Consider the following 20,243-nt stretch of genomic DNA (forward strand, 5'->3'; position numbering starts at 1 on the left):
GAGCATGAATCTGTGGTCCATAGCAGCATCCCTGGGCCTGCATCTCCTAGCTCAATTTCTTCCAGGAAGGCTCAGTGTTTTGGCAAACCAGTTGAGCAGACAACCCTGGATCCTCACGAGTGATAGTTGAACAGGGCAGTCTTTTACAGCATCATTCAATGATGGGGCACACTGCAGGTGGATCTTTTCTTCTCCCCAGACAACCATCTTCTACCTCTTTTTTGCACCAGACAGCATCACAGCAGAGCCTGGAGAGAGTGGATGCTCTGTCCTTCCCTTGGACGTTGCTGTCAGTTTATGCCTTCCCTCCTCTTCCTTATTTTCCCAGAGTATTATTGAAGATCAGGGACTAACGACCAAGGACTATTCTCATAGCTCCGGACTGGCCCAGATAACATTGGTATCCACTGCTTTGCAGTCTGTCCCAACTTCCTCCTAATACTTCCTCTGAAGCCAGATCTTTTGTTTCAGGAAGGGGGAAACATTCTACATCCTCATCTTCAGTCTCTACATTTGGCAGCATGGCTCATTGTATAACTCCTTTTTTTTCTTCCCTTTCCCAGCAGGTGGTTGACGTGCTGAGGGAGGCCAGGAGGCCTAGCACTAGGAAGTCCTACACTGGCAAATGGGAGAGATTCTCTCATTGGATGCAGGCTAGAGGGGGAATCATCTTCTCAGCCTACCCTTCCTCTGATCCTGGAATACCTGGCTGATTTGCTTCAGGGTGGTCTTTCTTTTTCCTCTATCAAGATCCATGTTTCAGCCATTTCTGCTCATTGTTCTTTTGAACAACCCATTTTCTCTCATCCCCTGATAAAAATGTTTCTCAGTGGTGCTTGCAACTTAAAACCTCCCAGAAGGGCACCCACTCCAGCCTGGTATCTTAATTTTGTTTGAGAAACTCACATTTCCTCCTTTTGAGCCAGCTGCCAATGCAGATTTAAAGTTTCTCTCTCGGAAGACTGCCTTCCTCTTGGCTATAACTTCAGCAAGGTGGGTTTCAGAGCTGCAAGCTTTGATGGCTGTGGAGCCTTTTCTTATTTTCCATGCAGATAGGGTCTGCCTAAGAACCAACCCCTCATTTTATGCCTAAGGTGGTTTCTAGCCTGACTCTTAATCAGTCCATACACCTTCCTACCTTCTTTCCTAATCCTCGAAATAGAGGTGAAAGGATCCTACATTCTCTTAATGTGCACAGAGCTCCGGTTTTACCTGGACAGGACTAAAGACCTTCAGAAATCAGTACAGTTATTGGTCAGTTTTGCCCCTGGAGCCCCAGGCAAGGCTATTTCTAAGCAAACTATTTCTAAATGGATTGCACATTGTATCACTTTTTGTTACTCCTTTCATGGCAAGGTTCCTCCTCAAGGGGATAGGGCCCACTCAACTAGAGCAGCTTCCACTTCTGCAGGCTTTGTAAGGGGTGTCCCTACTAAAGACATTTTGGAGGCTGCCACATGGTCTTCTGTTCACACTTTCACAAAGCATTATAATTTGCCTTTGTTATCTAGAGCCAGGGCAGGGTTTGCCACTGCTGTTCTGCAGGGCATTATTTCCAATCCTTGATTCTGTTGGTTCCTCCTCCCTTTTCTCTGGGCTTTGGTAATCAACCCATTGGTTTGGACTGCAACAGTGAAACACGAACATAGTACGGTTGTGTACACTTACCATAAATGTAGATGTTTGAGTGCATTCACTGTTACAGTCCTGGTTTCCCTTCCTCCTTCCCCCTTTTTTTGTCCTCTCCTGTTCTCTTTTCCAAAGGTACAGGCTAAATTTGGTATTATTTGCCAAAAGTGCTTTTGGTTTAAGCCTTGTTTTCTGGGGGTTTCTGACTGTTATGGCAAGAAAGACTGAGGAAATGCCATCGGCTGCCTCCTTTTGTATCGGACGTCCTGATGTCCTTTACAACCGACGACAGCCGACGTAATATTTACTTACCTTTGGTTTTCTGGCCGATTGAGGGCTACCAGGAGCCGGATAACCCATTGGTTTGGACTGCAACAGTGAATACACTCTAACATCTACATTTATGGTAAGTGTACACAACTGTACTTTTTCTTTAAATCTTTAATGTGTTTGGTTGTTTGTTGACACTGCTAACTCAGAATGCTAATACTTGGAAGTTGTATGAAAATATTAATGTATAGGAGTCAATAAAATTTAATATAAATAAATAAGGCTATGTTAACCAAATTGCACTAAAGAAAGCATTTTATGATGCAGGGACCTAATATAACTCCTTATTTTCAAGGGTATGTTAGCCATTGGCTTTACATGCCTACCCTTCTCCTTTTGGAGGATACAAAGGATTATGGTACTTCTAGGTCTTCCTCATTGTTTTTCAGGCTGTAGCTTAATGTGTTGGGAAGAACTGAGGAAGGATGAAGTGAGCCTGCTTTGGTGTTCTTTGTCAACAGTTATGACGGCAAATTATAGGGAGATGACCGTCCTACTAAAATTTGTAACAACTCATGCCACTGGATTCTCCTGTTAGTGGGAATGTTCTGTTAGGAATAAGGACTTGCTTGCTAAAATGTATTGTAGGAGCATGAGTTAAAAGATGGTTATTCATGTAACATCTTTCTTTGTGATCCATCTTTCTTTTGTTTCTTTTTCTGTGAAATGGGTTAAGTTCTTATAGAAACTGACATACCAACCAAATCAGTCCGTTGGGGATATGTGGAGAAAAATAACTTCATCTTCACCCATTTCTGTGTTGTATAGTGATGAGCCCTTGACTCTGACCTGGTTGGCTAGTGTTTTAATAGCAGCACATGCTGGGGGATTTGACTTGTAAAAATATGATTGCATGGGCCTGGGTGGAGGGAGGTGGGTAGAGCTCACTATATTCTACAGATGACTCTACAGGCTCATGCTGCAGAAGTACTCGCACTTCTGAGCGAAGAGGTCAACACCTGTGGGAGTACTCATGTCTCTGTCCCTAGTCAGGTAGCTGTCACAACCCCACAGGCTGGTTGTGTGAAGGGGTTAAGGAGAGACCTCCATGCAGCCAGCATCCGGTCTGTTTTGTGATGCCAAAGTCTCACCTCACAGGGTAATGGATAGCCTGATAGGGCTTCCCCAGATAGGAGTGAGTGAACCATATGGCAACTAACTGTTGCCACTGGAGGAATGGATGAATGACCTGGTGGGACACAGAAGGGGTGTCACTGGGCAAGATTTGAGGAGGACAAGGACGAGGGTTTAAAAAAATTGATCTTTTCTAGGAATACTTCCTTGGTAGCAGTTTTTTTTTGCACTTCATATTTGTTTTTTTTTTTCTTTCCTTTTGAGAAATGCTATTACAGACAGTTAACTATAAGAGACTGAAAATCCTGAAGAGCACTGACTGAAATGTGGGAACCTGGCTTTCCAGTCTTGGAAGCTTTCTGATATAAATGTGTATCACCTTACTGTCATCTAAGACTTGTTGCGACATTGTTTGTCTCTGCAGTATTTTCTGATAATGTTCATATACCTTTGGAACACAGTCGAAAACTGATCCAAATAGCACTTTGACAAACTAAAATCATTTTTAGGACTTTAGAGCTTGGAGAGAGATGCCCACATAAACTCAGTGGCAATGAAAGTGAAGCTTTTACCTTGGACATGCTTTTAGCTAGATATTGCAGGATTAATAATAAGGAAAAGTACCGATAAAGATGAGGATGTGTAATGTATCTGCTCACTTGCATCTGGATATTATTTTGGTTAATGTTAACCTTTCAGTTTTTTTTCTGATTACTTTTCAACTTTGGATAGGGCTTCTTCCCTTTTGGTTTTCTGAGTGCCTTTTCCAGTTTGTATTCTTTCATCAACCAGTCTTTAAAGAATGTTATCAGACATACATCTAGCAGTTGTTTTCTAAGTTTTAAAGTTTTTTTAAGATTTTTTTTTTCATTTGTTTTGCCATCTTGTGCAATAAACTGCTGAAAAGACTGCAAGGTATCTGTTGAAGATGTGACCCAGTTTCATCTCGTGTCATGCTTTGAGAAATATCTGTTTTTATATCCACATTCAAATGAGGGTATGATTTGGGAAAGGGAGTAGCTGTTACTTTAAGGCTTTATTTTTACTTTCGTTTAAGGCTGCTAGTGCTGTAGAGGCTGGTCTTATTTCATTTTCACTGTTAATTGCCACTTATCTGAGTAATATGTTTAAATGACACAGTGGAGAACATTTTACAAATATTTTTTTCAGCAATGTATGAATAATCTGCATTGTTTAGACAAAAACAAGTAATACAATTCACTTAAAATTTAACAGGTTCCCATTATTGCCTTGACTGCAACAGCTAGCCCATCAGTTCGACAGGATATTGTGAAGAGTCTTCATTTGAAGAATCCTCAGATTACCTGTACCAGCTTTGATAGGCCAAATTTATTTTTAGATGTTTGTCGTAAGTCATCAAACATTTCTCGGGACCTGCAGATGTTCGTTATTAAAAAGGATCGGTAGGTATGGGTGTATATTTTCTTTAAAGCAGTTTGACTTAGACTTCTGTGTATTTGCTTAAGGAAAAAGAGTTGCATAATAAGCAATATTTTAACTATAGCTATATACAATTCAGAATGTACACACAGGCCAGTTTTCAGTGGGTGTGTTATTGATCTTCATGATATAACATTGAGACTGGGTCCCATGGATGGATTTTCTTTAGTCGGCAGTTGGCATCTCTTTCCAGTTCTGCAAGTGAGGGATATATGCCTTCCCATAATGCTTTTATGCAATAATGTAATGCATTAACTGCATAAAACACTCAGTCAGATGTCAGTTTTCATTTTATCCTTGACAATGTGGGTTTGATTCCGACATCGGAACCGACTCTGCCATTACTACAGCTTGCGCAAGCCAAAAAAACTCTTGAGCTTCACCTCTACCCACTAGCCCTCTCTCTCTCTCGCACTCTGTTACCCCAGGTCACGTTTGCCACTTTTCAAGACCAACACGTTCGCCATAGCTCTAGAGCTAAGTAAACTTTCTTGATTTTCAAAATTTTCTTTTTATTTCTATTTTATCTTTTCTCCTTCTTGACTGTGTTATAGCCTTATATTTGTTTTTTGCCTTTTCCATACACAGTCAGTTTTTCTTCTTTATGTGCACTTTTGTGTATACCTGACTATCAATGCTGATGGTTCCTTTTCGTACACTTCGTGTACTGTTACTATCATTGTAGGTAGTTTATTTTTTTTAAAGGAAAAGAAAGAAAGAAACCTTTCCTAAACCTTTTCTAATTGTTGAATGCCTGTCTGTATATCTCTTAGTGTGACTGTGGTGTGTGCTTTATTTTGTTATGGCTGAAAAGTCTAAGGGTCCCCTGGCTTTAAAAAATGCCAGAAGTGTGGCCACAAGATTCCTGTCTTGGATTTGGCACTTATTGTGTGTGTATTGTTTGGGTCCTGTCTACTTGCAGGAGGATTGTAGCATTTGCCTTGGCTTCAGTCACAGAGACCTGGTAGAGAGGAAAAATAAGGTAATTTTGAAAGACTTGATTCAGTCCGCCTTTGGATAGGCTATATCTGCTCATGAAAAGATTAAGACAGATATTTCTTCGCCTTCTTCCTCTTCCTCCATAGAGAAGACCAAAAAGAGGAGTTTGTCAGTACTGACTTCGTCGGCAGTGACACCTAAGAAACCAAGATACTTGGCTCCTAAAACCTTATCAGAACCGAAGGAATCAGGATCTAAATCTCTGGTATCAAGAAAATCTCCGACACAGGCAATCATTCCGGACTATGAAAATTTGATGTCAAAACTCTGAACACAACACAAAGTACCTTCTGGCTCTTCATCAGCACCTCCTCCTTTGGCCCTAACATGATGGTACACTACAAAAATAAATTTTGCCCAGGATAGCCTACCTCCCCCTCTTTTGATCCCTTTGTAGGTCTCCTACCTGAAGTTTTCCTATAAGGGCCTAAATCGCCATCTGTAATGTCATTCCATTCCACCAAAAGCCTTTCAGAAATGGATGTGGGATCTAAACCTCACCACAACAATAAATAGGACGTGCTGGAGGGACAGATTCCAGTCCCAGAGACTTCCCATGCTTTGGAACAAGATTCCAGTCTACATTAGGCAGAGCTCCTCGCTAGCACTCTTCAAGAGAAACCTTGACAAGTGGATGGGAAACTAAGTTTACCCCGGGGAGCACTTCAGTGGCTCTGCTGGACAGAGGCACAGGGAACTAATCTAAGGGGGCGGCAAAATCCAACACATTCTGGCTAGGCTTATAAATGCCTTTGGGCAGATAGCCTAGTTACCTACCTAATGAACCTATGTGGAGAGACTGGTGAATAAAATTCTGTGGGCGAGAGGTTTGATAGGACTTTGGCCCCAACCTCTGCAGGCTTGGGTGCCGAACTACCTTTTACACCTTTTGCTGCTACTCCTCTGTGGTTTCAAAGTTCCCAGCTTCGAGTTGTCCAGCACCAGTTGAATCGGTTCCTGAGATCTCCCTCCCTTCGGAACCGGTGATTACCTTAAATTCTTTGGTTCTTTCAGGTCTGGAGACCTTCTGAGGCTGTATCTGCCCTGTCGGCTCTTTAGGGGGAGGAGTGGACTCCAATTTTTTCAGAGACATCCCTGCACCTTAGAGCATTAGCTCTGTTCAACCTGGCTCTGGCTTCTACCCCGTGGGGCAGTCTTGTTGGAGTCTGGAATGACCATGGTTCTGAGGGAGTCTGTCTCTGTTCCGGGCTCCCTTCCCCTCTTCGGGGGGAACTGGCCTTCGATGCAATGGAGAGGGATTTGTCCATTACATCCACTCAGTGGGTTTCTTCCTCCTTGAAGCAAATACCCTCCTTTCATTCCATTATTTGGCATGTGTCTCCACTTGGACAATGAGTACCAAAACCACAGGAACCTCAAATACAAATTCTGTTTTCTTTTGATACCTCACCAGACTATTCTCCTGAGGAGGTTCCTCAGAAGAAGTGCAAGAGGAAGCACTTGGATTCCCTTCAGGAATCAGTCACTGAGGACACTGATTTTGATGAATGGGAAGGGTACCTGAGGTCACCCCCTCATGATGTCTCCTTTGGAGACATCCTTGAAATTTTGGAACAGAAGGGTGACTGGAAGTCCCAAAACCTTCCTTAGAAGAATCAGTTTATATGCAGCCTTTTGGTATCCATCCACCTACCTCTCGGGTGATTCTGCCTGCTGACTACCCCATTCAGTTTTTCTCTCAGTGGGCATGGAAGGCACCTGACACCGTTGAACCCATCCCCAAAAGAAAATTTTATCAGTCCTTGAGGATAAACAATTTTGGGCTAAAGGTTTAGCAGTGGATGCCATGGTCATAGCAACTTCCACTAAAAAGGAACTTCCACTAAAAAGGAACTCGCAGAGGAGAGTTCAACTAGCCATCTTCCCAACAGAGAGTCTCGGGTGATGGATAGGTTTGGGAAGCGGGTTTATGCGTCATCGACCTTTGCTGTGCTGTCTTTGAACTTTTTAGCACATTTTACCAAGCTCCAAATGAATCTGACCCTTTCTGCCATGGGTGTTCATTTTTCCACTCCTCAAATATTCTTTTCCAGGAATCAGAGGAGTGGTGGAAAAATTTGGTTCAAAAAGACCCAAGGGCCTTTTCAGGACACATGTGGAGTCTGTCCCCCCAGGGGCAGAGGGGGGAACCACAATGGAAGATGCCATCCACGTGGCAGAGGTGGTCTGCATAACCAGGGCTTCATGGACTTATTTTGACTAAGCCCTTTCAACGTTCCTTAAGGGAAGCTCAATTGCCTTCCCCTGGAGGCAGTTGGGGGATGGTTATCCTTGCACCTAAACTCCTGGCTATACATAACCGATTCTTGAATGCAATGGATTATTTCCAGAGGTTATACCGTACCTTTTTCCCATCCTCCCCCCATATGCAAAAACTTCCTTGATGTTCCACCCAGTTAGAGTGAACCAGCAGTTCCAGAATTTCAAAAACTGCTTGACAAAACAGTCATCCAAGAAGTCCCCCCAGACAAAAGAGAGGAGCCAGAGTTTACTCAGTATTCTTTTTAGTGCCAAAAAAGACTGGGGACTGGAAACCAGTTTTGGATCTCAGTGTGTTGTACAAATCAGTTTGACACATGAAATTCCAGATGGTCACTGTGCATTCCATTCTTCCCTTTTCTTGGGAAAGGACAACTGGATGTGCTCGATAGATCTACAGGATGCGTATTACCACATAAAAATGAACAGGTGCTTCAGAAAGTTTCTCTGCTTCTGGCTGGGCAACGGTCATTATCAATTCAGGGTACTGCCTTTTGGTTTCAACACAGGCCTTGGTGTTCACCAAATTGATGGCAGTAATAGCAGCTCATTTGAGACTGTAAGGATTCCAGGTGTTTCCTTATTTGCACGACTGACTCATTACTGCTCCGACCAGGCATCGATTGACAAAGTCAAGGGATTATGTTCTCAACACCTGTTCATATCTAGGAAATAACTATAAACCATGAAAAATCTCAGCTGTTTCCACCTCTGACTTTAGAGTTTATAGAGGCAGTGCATTGAAACTTCAAAAATCATAGCCAGGTTCAAAAAATAATTCACAGCAAGAAAACACCTGCTTGTCCAGTTTTACAGGCCCTAGGTTTTATGACAGCGACAATAACTCTAGTTCCCCTAGCCAGTTATCACATGAGAATTCTATTATGGCTGATCTCAATGGTCTGTTATACTAACCCTTGTCAGACCAGATTTTGATCACCAATCATTGCAGGAAACATCTAGCTTGGAGGATTCACCCCCTAAAGAACTTCTCTTGGGCGGCTCCATGATTCCAGAACCCAAGGCTGTAGTGACCACGGAATGCTCCCAGTTGGGGTGGGGATGGGGTGTTTTCTGGGCAAGACTGTCCAAGGCACTTGGTCCCCTCTAGAGGCCAACTTGTAAATATCAGTGTTCTGGAACTAAGAGCAGTGCTTTTAGTGTTGTAAGCCTTACAGACACTTCTGCCTGTGGGAACAGTTGCAATTCAAACAAACAGTATGTCATTAGTTTGGTACATCAGCAAACAGGGAGAAACCAAATCTTATCCCTTTTATCAAGAAGCTCTCAGAGTGTGGCAGTGGGCGATCTCTTCCAACTGCCTTCTGATAGCAACACACATTCTGTGGGTTCCAGTGTGACAGCAGACAAACTGAGCAGATGTATTCTCCAGCGTCATGAGCGGTCTCTCAATTCACAGGTAACAGAAAAGATTTTCCATCAATGGTGCCAGCCTTGTTGCAACCTGTTCGCTTCTCCCCTAAACAACAAGTGCAGCAACTACTTTGCCCTGATTCCTCCTCTGGGGAAGTCACCAAAAGATGCTCTTCTCCACACTTTGCTCCCGGACTACTATATGCCATTCCCCCATACCTCTAATTCCAAAATTCATACAGAAAGCACTCGGGCTAAAGAGCAAAGTAATCCTCATTGCACCTTACTGGCCTTAACAGATATAGTTACACTTTCTTTGGCCTTTTCTGATTCAGTGACCTTGGACTCTGGACCCGGCTCCAGACCTTCTGTCACATCCAGATGGACTAGTTCATCCAGACACCCTGAATCTCAAGCTGACAGCATGGTTCCTCCTGTTCCATTAATTGTGGGTTAACCTTTCTTCCCTGGTATGCCAAATTCTCCTAGCTTTTCTTAAGCCTTCCACCCATAAGCTGTGCACTAGTAAGTGGAAGAAATTTACTGTTTGGGCTTATGATAAGGATATTGACGTGTTTTCCGCATCTATTGAAAATATATTTGGTTTTTTAGCTTCTCTTTCCGGTGCAGGAGCCTTTTCCATCTACCATCAGAATACAGCTTGCAGCAATTTCAGATTTCCATAATGGTTTGGAAAAAATGTTCTTTGGCCACTCGTAGACTTTTAAGTCATTTATAAAGGGAGCACTGTTGTTGAAACCTCCTTTTAAAGATCTACTCGCCCTTGAGATCTTAACCTAATGTTACAGTCCATTGTGTAGTCTCCCTTTGAACCATCCGCAAATTGTGATCTGAAGTATTTATCTTGGAAAACATTATTTGTGGGGACAATAACCTTTACTAGAAGGATTTCAGAACTCCAAGCCTCATGATTTAGACCACCTTATGTCTTTCGGCTTTTCCCGGTTAGGGGTCACCACAGCAGAACTCTAGTCCACTAAAGATTGCCAGTGGATTTTTACGGTGCCAAGGTGCCAGCCCTTCACGCACGCACCTACCTGTATGTCTTTAAACGTCACTCAACTGCAGGGAGGACATGCAGACTTCACACAGAAGGTGCTCCAGCCGAGAATCAAACCAGAGAACCTCTTGCTGTGAGGCGACAACGCTAACCATTGCACCATTGCGGCCTGTTATTTTTCATAAAGACAGAGTTTCCTTATGGACAAACCCCACCTTTCTACCGAAGGTAGTGTCAGTGTCTAATATCAGTCAGACTATTAATTTACCAATATTCTTTCCAAATTTTTCTGACAAAGGTGAATACTGTGTACATTTGTTGGATATTGACAATTACTCTTATCTTCACAGAATGAAAGACATAAGAAAAATATGACCAGCTATTCATTTCCTTTTCCAGTGCAAGGTTTGGTAAACCTATCAGCAAAGTGATTTTAGTGAAAAAAACACTCCTGTTCCCCAAAGGGAACACAGGAATTCTCCGCAAATAAACTTGAAGCACCGCTGTAGTTGCAATTTCTTTATTTCATCTCATTCTGGTACCTTGGCTCCATCAGCCTTCTAAGCAATAACTTCATACAGTTTTAGCAGCCTGTTTTTATATCCCTTTAATTACTGTGCTAATTAATTCAAGTAATTCCAGGTGTCAACAGCTACTACCCAAACCTTAAAGGTGTACTCCCAATAAATACCAATACATGCAATATAAAGCATACATAATTCAATATAATATACAGTTTCATTATACATTATTTTTATACATTATTTTCAATACATATTTTCATAATGATTCCTGCCTATGATAAGTCTTAATAAATACTAATCACTGTACTTGATATTTTTGCATTCATAACACCATGTTTCATCAACAATTACTTTACCTTTCATTCAATACTTTTTCATATCATTACCTCTTTTATACATACTACCACTCACAACTTTGTGTTTCTATGCATTTGATTTCATTTTCATAATTTTCTGACCTCCTTTAACATGACATAGACAATAAATTATTAATAAATTAATTAAATAAACCAACATGGATATTACACATCCCAATTAATTTCTAAATTTAACCCCCTTGTGTATAAAGTCCCTAAATTCATTATAATTTTTATTTCCAACTTTACCAATTTTCATTTAAATTCATCTCCACCTGTATTCTTACACCCATAGGGTTGCCAATATACTAAAGAAAAAACGTCCGTGTTTTCCCTGTGAGCCATGCAAAAATGCTCAGCCACTGGGCTCTCCATTCTCCTGTTTCTTATATCACCCAAGTGTTCTAAAATTCTCAATTTCACCTTTCTTTTGGTTTGCCCCACATACCACTTCCTTGGGTGTACATCCACATCCAATAATGTAGACTACACCACAGGAGTCGCACCTGAATTCATCTTTAATCCAAAATCTTTTCCCATTTATTCTCCAACCATCCACATTTCTCATCTTACTGCATATTTTGCATGCTCCACAAGGAAAGACGCCCTTCCTACTCCCCTTTGTGTCTTCAATCCTTGATTTTAATAACTTTAAATTTCTGAAACCGCCATAAGAGAAACTTGGTTTTCTTGGGAATAAGTTCCCCACTGTTTCAGCCCTACTGATTACTGCCCTCAAATTATCCACAAGATTTTTCAATATTTTCGACAGAGGAGAGAATTTGGTCATAAAAAATATTGGATCTGCTTCCACTGTACTCTGTTTTTTCCTAGATTCTCCTGAAAGCTTCTAGAGTACCTTGTCCTATCTCTCTTTTTTGTGTTTCCCCTTAGTTTGTCTAGAGCTGCCTGTATGTCAATCTCTCTATACCCCCTCTTAAGCAATTTGTTCTTCACCAAAACATATTCTTTTTCCAACTCCTCCTTATCAGAAGTGTTGGTTAAAGTTCTCTTAAATTCTCCATAAAGTAGCAATCTCATTAAGTGTAAGGGATGTGCACTACTTGCCTCCAAAAATTTCTCTGCAGCAGTTATCTTATGAAAAGGTCTATACTGTAAATTTCCCCTGTTATCCACATAAAACTCTGCATCCAAAAATTATATGTTCTTCCTGTTCACTCTATATGTGAACTCCAACCCAAATGCATTCTGACTTGGTGTGTTCATGAAGCCCTCAAATTCACACAGTTCCCCTTTGCATACAGAAATCTAATTGTCTATAAAGCATTTAAATATAACCACTCTGTTCCTCATAAATTGTGTTGGATAAATATGCAGATTTTCAAAATATGACATGAAAAGTATTGCATATGAGGGAGCAAATGCTGCCCCCATCACTGTCCCTTCCAACTGCAAATATACTTCTTTAAATACAGTGTAGTTATGCGTTAAAGCATATTCCAAGTTTACAAATATAAGAGTTTGTAGGCCCCTCCCCCATGATTCTAGTGTTAAAACTGCTTCCAAACCTTTTTCGATTCTAATATTTGTATACAAGGATTTTATGTCAATACATGCAAAATAATACTCAAAATTTCCACTGTATTTGATTCATACATTCTAACATGTGATGTATTCTTAATATATGACTGGATTTTTGGAAGGTATGTCTTTAACTGGGAATCCAAAAAATGCCTAGGTTTTGCAGATACGTCCCTACCCCGACATTATTGGTTTCCCTGGGGGTTTCGTCATAGATTTATGAAGTTTGGGGATTGCAAAAAACCTAGCATCCTTTGGATCCTTTAAATACATTTTTTTAACATCCCTACCATCAAAAAATCCAAGTCTTTCACCTCTCTCAAGTATTTCCATCAAGCCTTCGTTGAATTCCTTCAATGGACTGGAGGGTATTTTTTTATAGGTCTTATCAGATAACAGTTCTAAGACCATGTCATCATACTCTCTTTTTTTTTTTTTTTTTTTTATTTAAAATAACCCAATTCCCTCCCTTGTTTGCTTGCATGAACACATACTTGTGAGCGACACTGCATAGCTGTTTGTGTTAGCCTTTGTTCCCTACTTAAATTCCACATTTTAAAAGTTTTTTACACACTGACCATACATTTTTTCAATTTGTTTACACAGTGCATTTTCAAATGTTAAAATCACGTTCAAGCTTTTCGGTGGCGCAAATGAGCTACAGACAGGCACTTTTGGTACCTCCAGTCTCCCTCAACTGCAGGGAGGACATGCAGACTTCACACAGAAGGTGCTCCAGCCGAGAATCAAACCAGAGAACCTCTTGCTGTGAGGCGACAACGCTAACCATTGCACCATTGCGGCCTGTTATTTTTCATAAAGACAGAGTTTCCTTATGGACAAACCTCACCTTTCTACCGAAGGTAGTGTCAGTGTCTAATATCAGTCAGACTATTAATTTACCAATATTCTTTCCAAATTTTTCTGACAAAGGTGAATACTGTGTAATTTGTTGGATATTGACAATTACTCTTATCTTCACAGAATGAAAGACATAAGAAAAATATGACCAGCTATTCATTTCCTTTTCCACTGCAAGGTTTGGTAAACCTATCAGCAAAGTGATTTTAGTGAAAAAAACACTCCAACTGTTCCCCAAAGGGAACACAGGAATTCTCCGCAAATAAACTTGAAGCACCGCTGTAGTTGCAATTTCTTTATTTCATCTCATTCTGGTACCTCGGCTCCATCAGCCTTCTAAGCAATAACTTCATACAGTTTTAGCAGCCTGTTTTTATATCCCTTTAATTACTGTGCTAATTAATTCAAGTAATTCCAGGTGTCAACAGCTACTACCCAAACCTTAAAGGTGTACTCCCAATAAATACCAATACATGCAATATAAAGCATACATAATTCAATATAATATACAGTTTCATTATACATTATTTTTATACATTATTTTCAATACATATTTTCATAATGATTCCTGCCTATGATATGTCTTAATAAATACTAATCTCACTGTACTTGATATTTTTGCATTCATAACACCATGTTTCATCAACAATTACTTTACCTTTCATTCAATACTTTTTCATATCATTACCTCTTTTATACATACTACCACTCACAACTTTGTGTTTCTATGCATTTGATTTCATTTTCATAATTTTCTGACCTCCTTTAACATGACATAGACAATAAATTATTAATAAATTAATTAAATAAACCAACATGGATATTACACATCCCAATTAATTTCTAAATTTAACCCCCTTGTGTATAAAGTCCTTAAATTCATTATAATTTTTATTTCCAACTTTACCAATTTTCATTTAAATTCATCTCCACCTGTATTCTTACACCCATAGGGTTGCGCCAATATACTAAAGAAAAAAACGTCCGTGTTTTCCCTGTGAGCCATGCAAAAATGCTCAGCCACTGGGCTCTCCATTCTCCTGTTTCTTATATCACCCAAGTGTTCTAAAATTCTCAATTTCACCTTTCTTTTGGTTTGCCCCACATACCACTTCCTTGGGTGTACATCCACATCCAATAATGTAGACTACACCACAGGAGTCACACCTGAATTCATCTTTAATCCAAAATCTTTTCCCATTTATTCTCCAACCATCCACATTTCTCATCTTACTGCATATTTTGCATGCTCCACAAGGGAAGATGCCCTTCCTACTCCCCTTTGTGTCTTCAATCCTTGATTTTAACAACTTTAAATTTCTGAAACCGCCATAAGAGAAACTTGGTTTTCCTGGGAATAAGTTCCCCACTGTTTCTGCCCTACTGATTACTGCCCTCAAATTATCCACAAGATTTTTCAATATTTTCGACAGAGGAGAGAATTTGGTCATAAAAAATATTGGATCTGCTTCCACTGTACTCTGTTTTTTCCTAGATTCTCCTGAAAGCTTCTAGAGTACCTTGTCCTATCTCTCTTTTTTGTGTTTCCCCTTAGTTTGTCTAGAGCTGCCTGTATGTCAATCTCTCTATACCCCCTCTTAAGCAATTTGTTCTTCAAAACATATTCTTTTTCCAACTCCTCCTTATCAGAAGTGTTGGTTAAAGTTCTCTTAAATTCTCCATAAAGTAGCAATAGTAGAGAGTTGTCCTTTTTCATTTATCTTTGACTCCCCTCCTCCATCCCCCAATCTTTGAATTCCTTTTTGGTGGAATGGAGCATGTATTCTCAGCTTATTGTAGTCTTTACGGCATAGCAGATATGGTCTTTCTTACGGCTTCCTAATCTGTACCCTTTCTTTCTAATCTGCAAACTCAATCTGAGATAAGAGAGGGATTGTGGGTAGAGGTGAAGTTCGAGAGTTTTTTTGGCTTGCATTAGCTGTAGTAATGGCAAAGTCGGTGCTGATATCGGAACCAAACCCATATGTCAAAGATAAATGAAAATGGACAACACAAGATAGAACATTATGGTAAGTACTTTTTTCTCCTTCCATTCAGTTCTTTTTTGCTGTTCACACAGTTTAGATCTTGATTCTTTCTAGCGCTGGTAAAAGATTCCTTTATTCATTTGCATTTTTGTTTTTTTTAGTGAATTTACTGAATTTAAGAAAAGTAATAGAAGATTCCTAGTAGTTCCAGTGGAAGAGTTTCTTTTAGAGTTTTTAAATGAGATCGGTTTTTTTTACTTAATGGATTTGCTGGCATTGTTGCCTTTCAGAGGTCAGTCCATAGCTTTGCAACTCTCTCGGGGGATGAGGCATCCCAATTAGCAGAGATTTATTTTTGCTGCAGTCACCTGTTTCGCTAAGAAACTTGAGGCTTGAGACAGCTTACTATCAAGTCAACTACAGCAACCAAGGCAAAGTCTAAAACACCATTAAAGACAAAGAAACAAGTACAGTATTCTCCTGGACAGTCATCTGTGCCAAAGAAACAGATGCTCAAAATGGCTGAAGACTAATTACTTTGATCAGGGGTTCCCATCCCCCACGATAAAAGGCCTAGGCAGGACACAGACTATGAATCCTCTGACTAGGTTTCTGTTTCCTCTGATTCCTCTTCAGACCAGGGATACCCTCTTCCTCCCTATGAGGACTCTGATGCTGAAGAATTTATCCCTTCGGCCTCTCCTCCTGAGGATTACTCTTTTGGGAAACTTTGCACACCATGAGGGAGCATTTCCATTGGGAGAGCCAGGATTATTCAGAATCAAAGAGAAGGCTCAGAGATTTTCTTTTATTGCCTCAGCACAGGCCCCTTGCTATACCCCCTGTACTAGATATTATTGTTGATGTTTTTTCAGAATCTAGTTTGTCCCCTGATTCTTTACCCCCAGCACCAGTCAAGCCAGATAGGTACTACAGGGTCCCAGACTCTTATAAATTTCTTTATAAAAACCCTGTTGCTGATCCAGAAACTATTTCTCAGGGTCCCAAAGGGGTAAAGGCTTCCACTGCAAAAAACCCAGTCCCCTCTGACAGGGATTCCAGAGCACTGGATAGATGGGGGGGGGGGGAGTTTACACTTCTGCAACTTTAGCAGTAAAGGCTTTGAACTGCCAGTTTCACATGCTTAAATACCAACAATATTTACTGTCTTTGTTAAAACAGAAAATGCTTACAAGCTCAGAATGTCCTGACAATAAGGAAATGCAGGATTTATTGCATGCAGTGAACAAGTGGGAAAGCATACTCTGCAATGTGGTTTTGATTCATTAGAGGCTTCTTGTAGAGCCGCAGTTACAGGATCTGTCATTTGAAGGCATGCTTGTTTAAAAGAACAAAGTTTTCCTGATCATGTTAAAGCAAAATTATTGGATGCTCCTTTACAGCATGATATTTTGTTTGGTTTTAAGGCAGAAGAGGCATTAAGGAAAATGGAGGATAAAGCAAAATCAATGCAGACAGTAAAGGATTTCTTACAGGTGCAGCCACCTAGATTTAGCAGAAATTGGCCTTCTAAAAAATGGTCCTTTCCAGTGTCAGACAGGCTACAAAGAGGCAGATCTCAGCCCCAACGCTCTTACAGATCTAGACAATGGGGTGCTTCAACCCCCAAAGGAGGAGAAGACAAGTCACAACCTTATAGGAAACCGTCCTAATGACTTCCCTTTTCAAATGCCAAGCACTTACCTTTTGGCAGCACCCTTAGCGGGAAAGCTAGCACTTTTCTCACAAAATTGGCACATAATCACCCAGGACAAATGGGTACTGAATATTGTTTCTCAGGGTTACAGGTTCCACTTTCACACCCTACCAATGTCAAAAGGAATGCCAGACCTGCCACAAAATCAGTGGGCAGAGGCACAAAAACAAATTACAGCTCTCATGGACATTAGAGCTATTCAAAAAGTACCACAGCAAGAACAAGGACAAGTATTTTACTCAAGACTTTTCTTGGTCCCCAGAAAGGACAAAGCCTGGAGACCCATACTGGACTTGTCTATCCTAAATACTTTCCTGGATGTTCCAAAATTCAAAATGTTGACACTACAGCAACTTCTACCCATGCTGGGCAAGAAGGCTTGGTTTGTTACTTTGGATCTCAGAGGCATACCTGCATGTCCCAATCAGGCAAAATTGCAGAAGATACCTCAGATTCATAGCTGGCACAATGCATTACCAATTCTCTGCACTGCCCTTTGGCTTATCTACTGCGCCCAGGGTCTTCACAAAATGCCTGGCACCAGTGATCGCATTTTGCAGACAAAAAGGAATTCAAATATATCCTTATTTGGACGACTGCCTTATTCATGCAGAGAGCAAGGACATTCTACTAAAGCATCAAGCATTTGTAAAAAGATTACTAATTGGCCTAGGGTACACAGTAAACGAAAAGAAGTCAAAACTAGTGCCCTCTCAAGAGATAATATTCCTGGGTGCAAGCTTAAATACAACTGCCCAGATGGCTTATCTCACGCCAGACAAGCAAAGGCAATTGACTCATTACTTTCAAATGATGGCAACAAAAACCCAGCTACCTGCAAGAAAAAGTCCTGCAGGCTTTGGGGTTCATGGCATCCTGCACCCTTCTAATTCCATATGCAAGACTGCATATGAGGAAGTTACAATGGTATCTAAAAAGTGTTTGGACTCAACTTTGCCACAGCCTGGAAGCGATAATAACTCTTATTCCCTGCCTAAAACAGGAGTTTTGATGGTGGGCACTGGCATGTCTCCACAACAAGGGACAGCCTTTCACTTTACCCACAGCCAGGCATACACTAACAACAGATGCATCGGCTTATGCCTGGGGGGCGCACATGGCAGGGAAATGTTTTCAGGCAAGTGGTCCGCAGACCAAATGCATCTTCACATCAATCAAAAAGAGATGCTAGCTGTACAGAATGCCCTGACAGCTTTCAAGGACCTACTGCATCCAGGATAACTATTACTAAAGACGGCCAACACCACAGTTATGTGGTACATAAGCAAGGGGGCACGCATTCATATCCCCTCTGCAGGCAAGCCATGACTTTGTGGAACACAGCACTGACCTATCAAGTTCATCTGCAAGCACAATTCCTGCCAGGAAAGAAAAATACTCTGGCAGACGATCTTAGCAGAAACCTCATGGATCCTCATGAGTGGAAACTAAATCCACAGGTCTTCAGCATGATGATAAAGAAATGGGGATGCCCGGACATAGATCTTTTCGCCTCCCCTCTCAACTGCCAACTACAGAAATTCTGCACAAGGACTTACCACTCACAAGCATGGAAAGTGGATGCTCTCTCATTCAGCTGGAAAACCCTAAACGTTTATGCCTTTCCACCACTGCCTCTCCTTCCCAAGGTGCTCCTAAAAGTCAGACAAGAGAGGCCAAAAATGATCCGGATTGCCCCAGACTGGCCACGCCAGCACTGGTACCCAATCTTAAAGAACTTGGCTCAAGGCCTGGCCTGGACTTCACCTCAAATTCCTCATCTTCTGACTCAACAAAACAATCAGATCCTGCACAGCCAACTCAGAACCTTAAATCTGGCTGCATGGCAGATAATGTAGCCACTCAGACCACATCTCTCTCTAAAGCTGTTATGGATGTCATTTTGGAATCCAGGAGGCCCAGCACTAGGAAATCGTATGCAGACAAATGGAAGAGATTCTGCGCCTGGAACCAGGCACAAGGCTTTGACCCACTTGCTCCAAATATCCCTCAGATTTTACAATACCTAACTGAGATGCTGGACAAAGGCCTATCCTTTTCATCAATTAAGATCCATGCCTGTGCCATTTCAGCTCATTACAACACGGAACATCCTATTTTCTCTCATCCATTACTAAGGCAGTACCTCAGAGGGGCTAAAAACATAAGACCCCCCCCCCCAGAGAACACCGATACCTACTTAGGACCTCAACTTTGTCTTGGAAAAGCTCACTTTACCTGCTTTTGAACCAGCCAATACAGCTGATTTAAATTTTTTATAGGTTCATAGGTTGATACTAGGCTGTCTGCCCTAGGACATTTACAAGCCTAGCCAGAGTGTGTTTGGCTTTCGCCACCCTTTCTTACATTAGTTGACTGTGCCTCTGTATAGTAGGTCACAGAAGATAGCCCATTTAAGGTTAGTTTACCGTGCCTCTGTCTAGCAGTGACACAGAAGAGATCCCAGGGATAAATTTACGATCTCACATCCAAACGTCAAGGTTCTTCTTGAAGAGGGTCATTGAGGGGTTCTGTCTAACATGGATTGGGATTTTGTTCCAGAGTGAGGGGAGCCTCTGGGATATGAATCTGTCCCTCCAGCATGTTCTGTTTATTTCTGTGCTGAGGTTTAAGTCACTGGAGCGTGTAGTTCTGATCGATTTGGATTTCTTGAGTTGAAGCATGTCCATTAATTCTGGGTTGGACATGGCTTTATATGTCGGGCACAGATTGCCTCTGAGTAGGCGGTAAGCAGCTGAGTAGAGCTGGAGTTTCTTTAGCCTAACTGCGTAGGGCATCTGTTTGAGCCCCTTGATCCTCTTGGTGAGGTACTTTTGGGGTCTTTCTAGTTGTAGCAGGTGTTGGATGAGGTACATCCCAAATGGGGCATTGTATTCACTTATGGGCCTGATGAGTAGAGGGGCACAATGACCTCTCTTGCTCTAGATGTGAACCCCTTTGTGATAAGGTGGACTATATAGAATGTCTTTCTAACCACTTTGGCAATGTGACTGTCAAAGGAGAGATTGCAATCTACTTGGGTCCCCAAATCCCTAATTACTACTTCCGTACTTAATGGATTACCAC

At 41.2% G+C, this 20,243-nt stretch overlaps 1 protein-coding gene across 1 annotated transcript in view; it reads left to right on the forward strand.

Moving 5' to 3' along the window:
• WRN (WRN RecQ like helicase) overlaps positions 1 to 20,243 on the forward strand; it is a 2,579,924-nt gene that overhangs the window by 903,757 nt on the left and 1,655,924 nt on the right. The window contains 1 exon segment of the mRNA XM_044059154.1: positions 4,270 to 4,457. Coding sequence (XP_043915089.1) covers positions 4,270 to 4,457 — 188 coding nt within the window.

The sequence above is a fragment of the Protopterus annectens genome, chromosome 17.part0 (genome assembly GCF_019279795.1).
Source record: "Protopterus annectens isolate FY-2018-M chromosome 17.part0, PAN1.0, whole genome shotgun sequence".
NCBI lineage: Eukaryota > Metazoa > Chordata > Ceratodontiformes > Protopteridae > Protopterus > Protopterus annectens.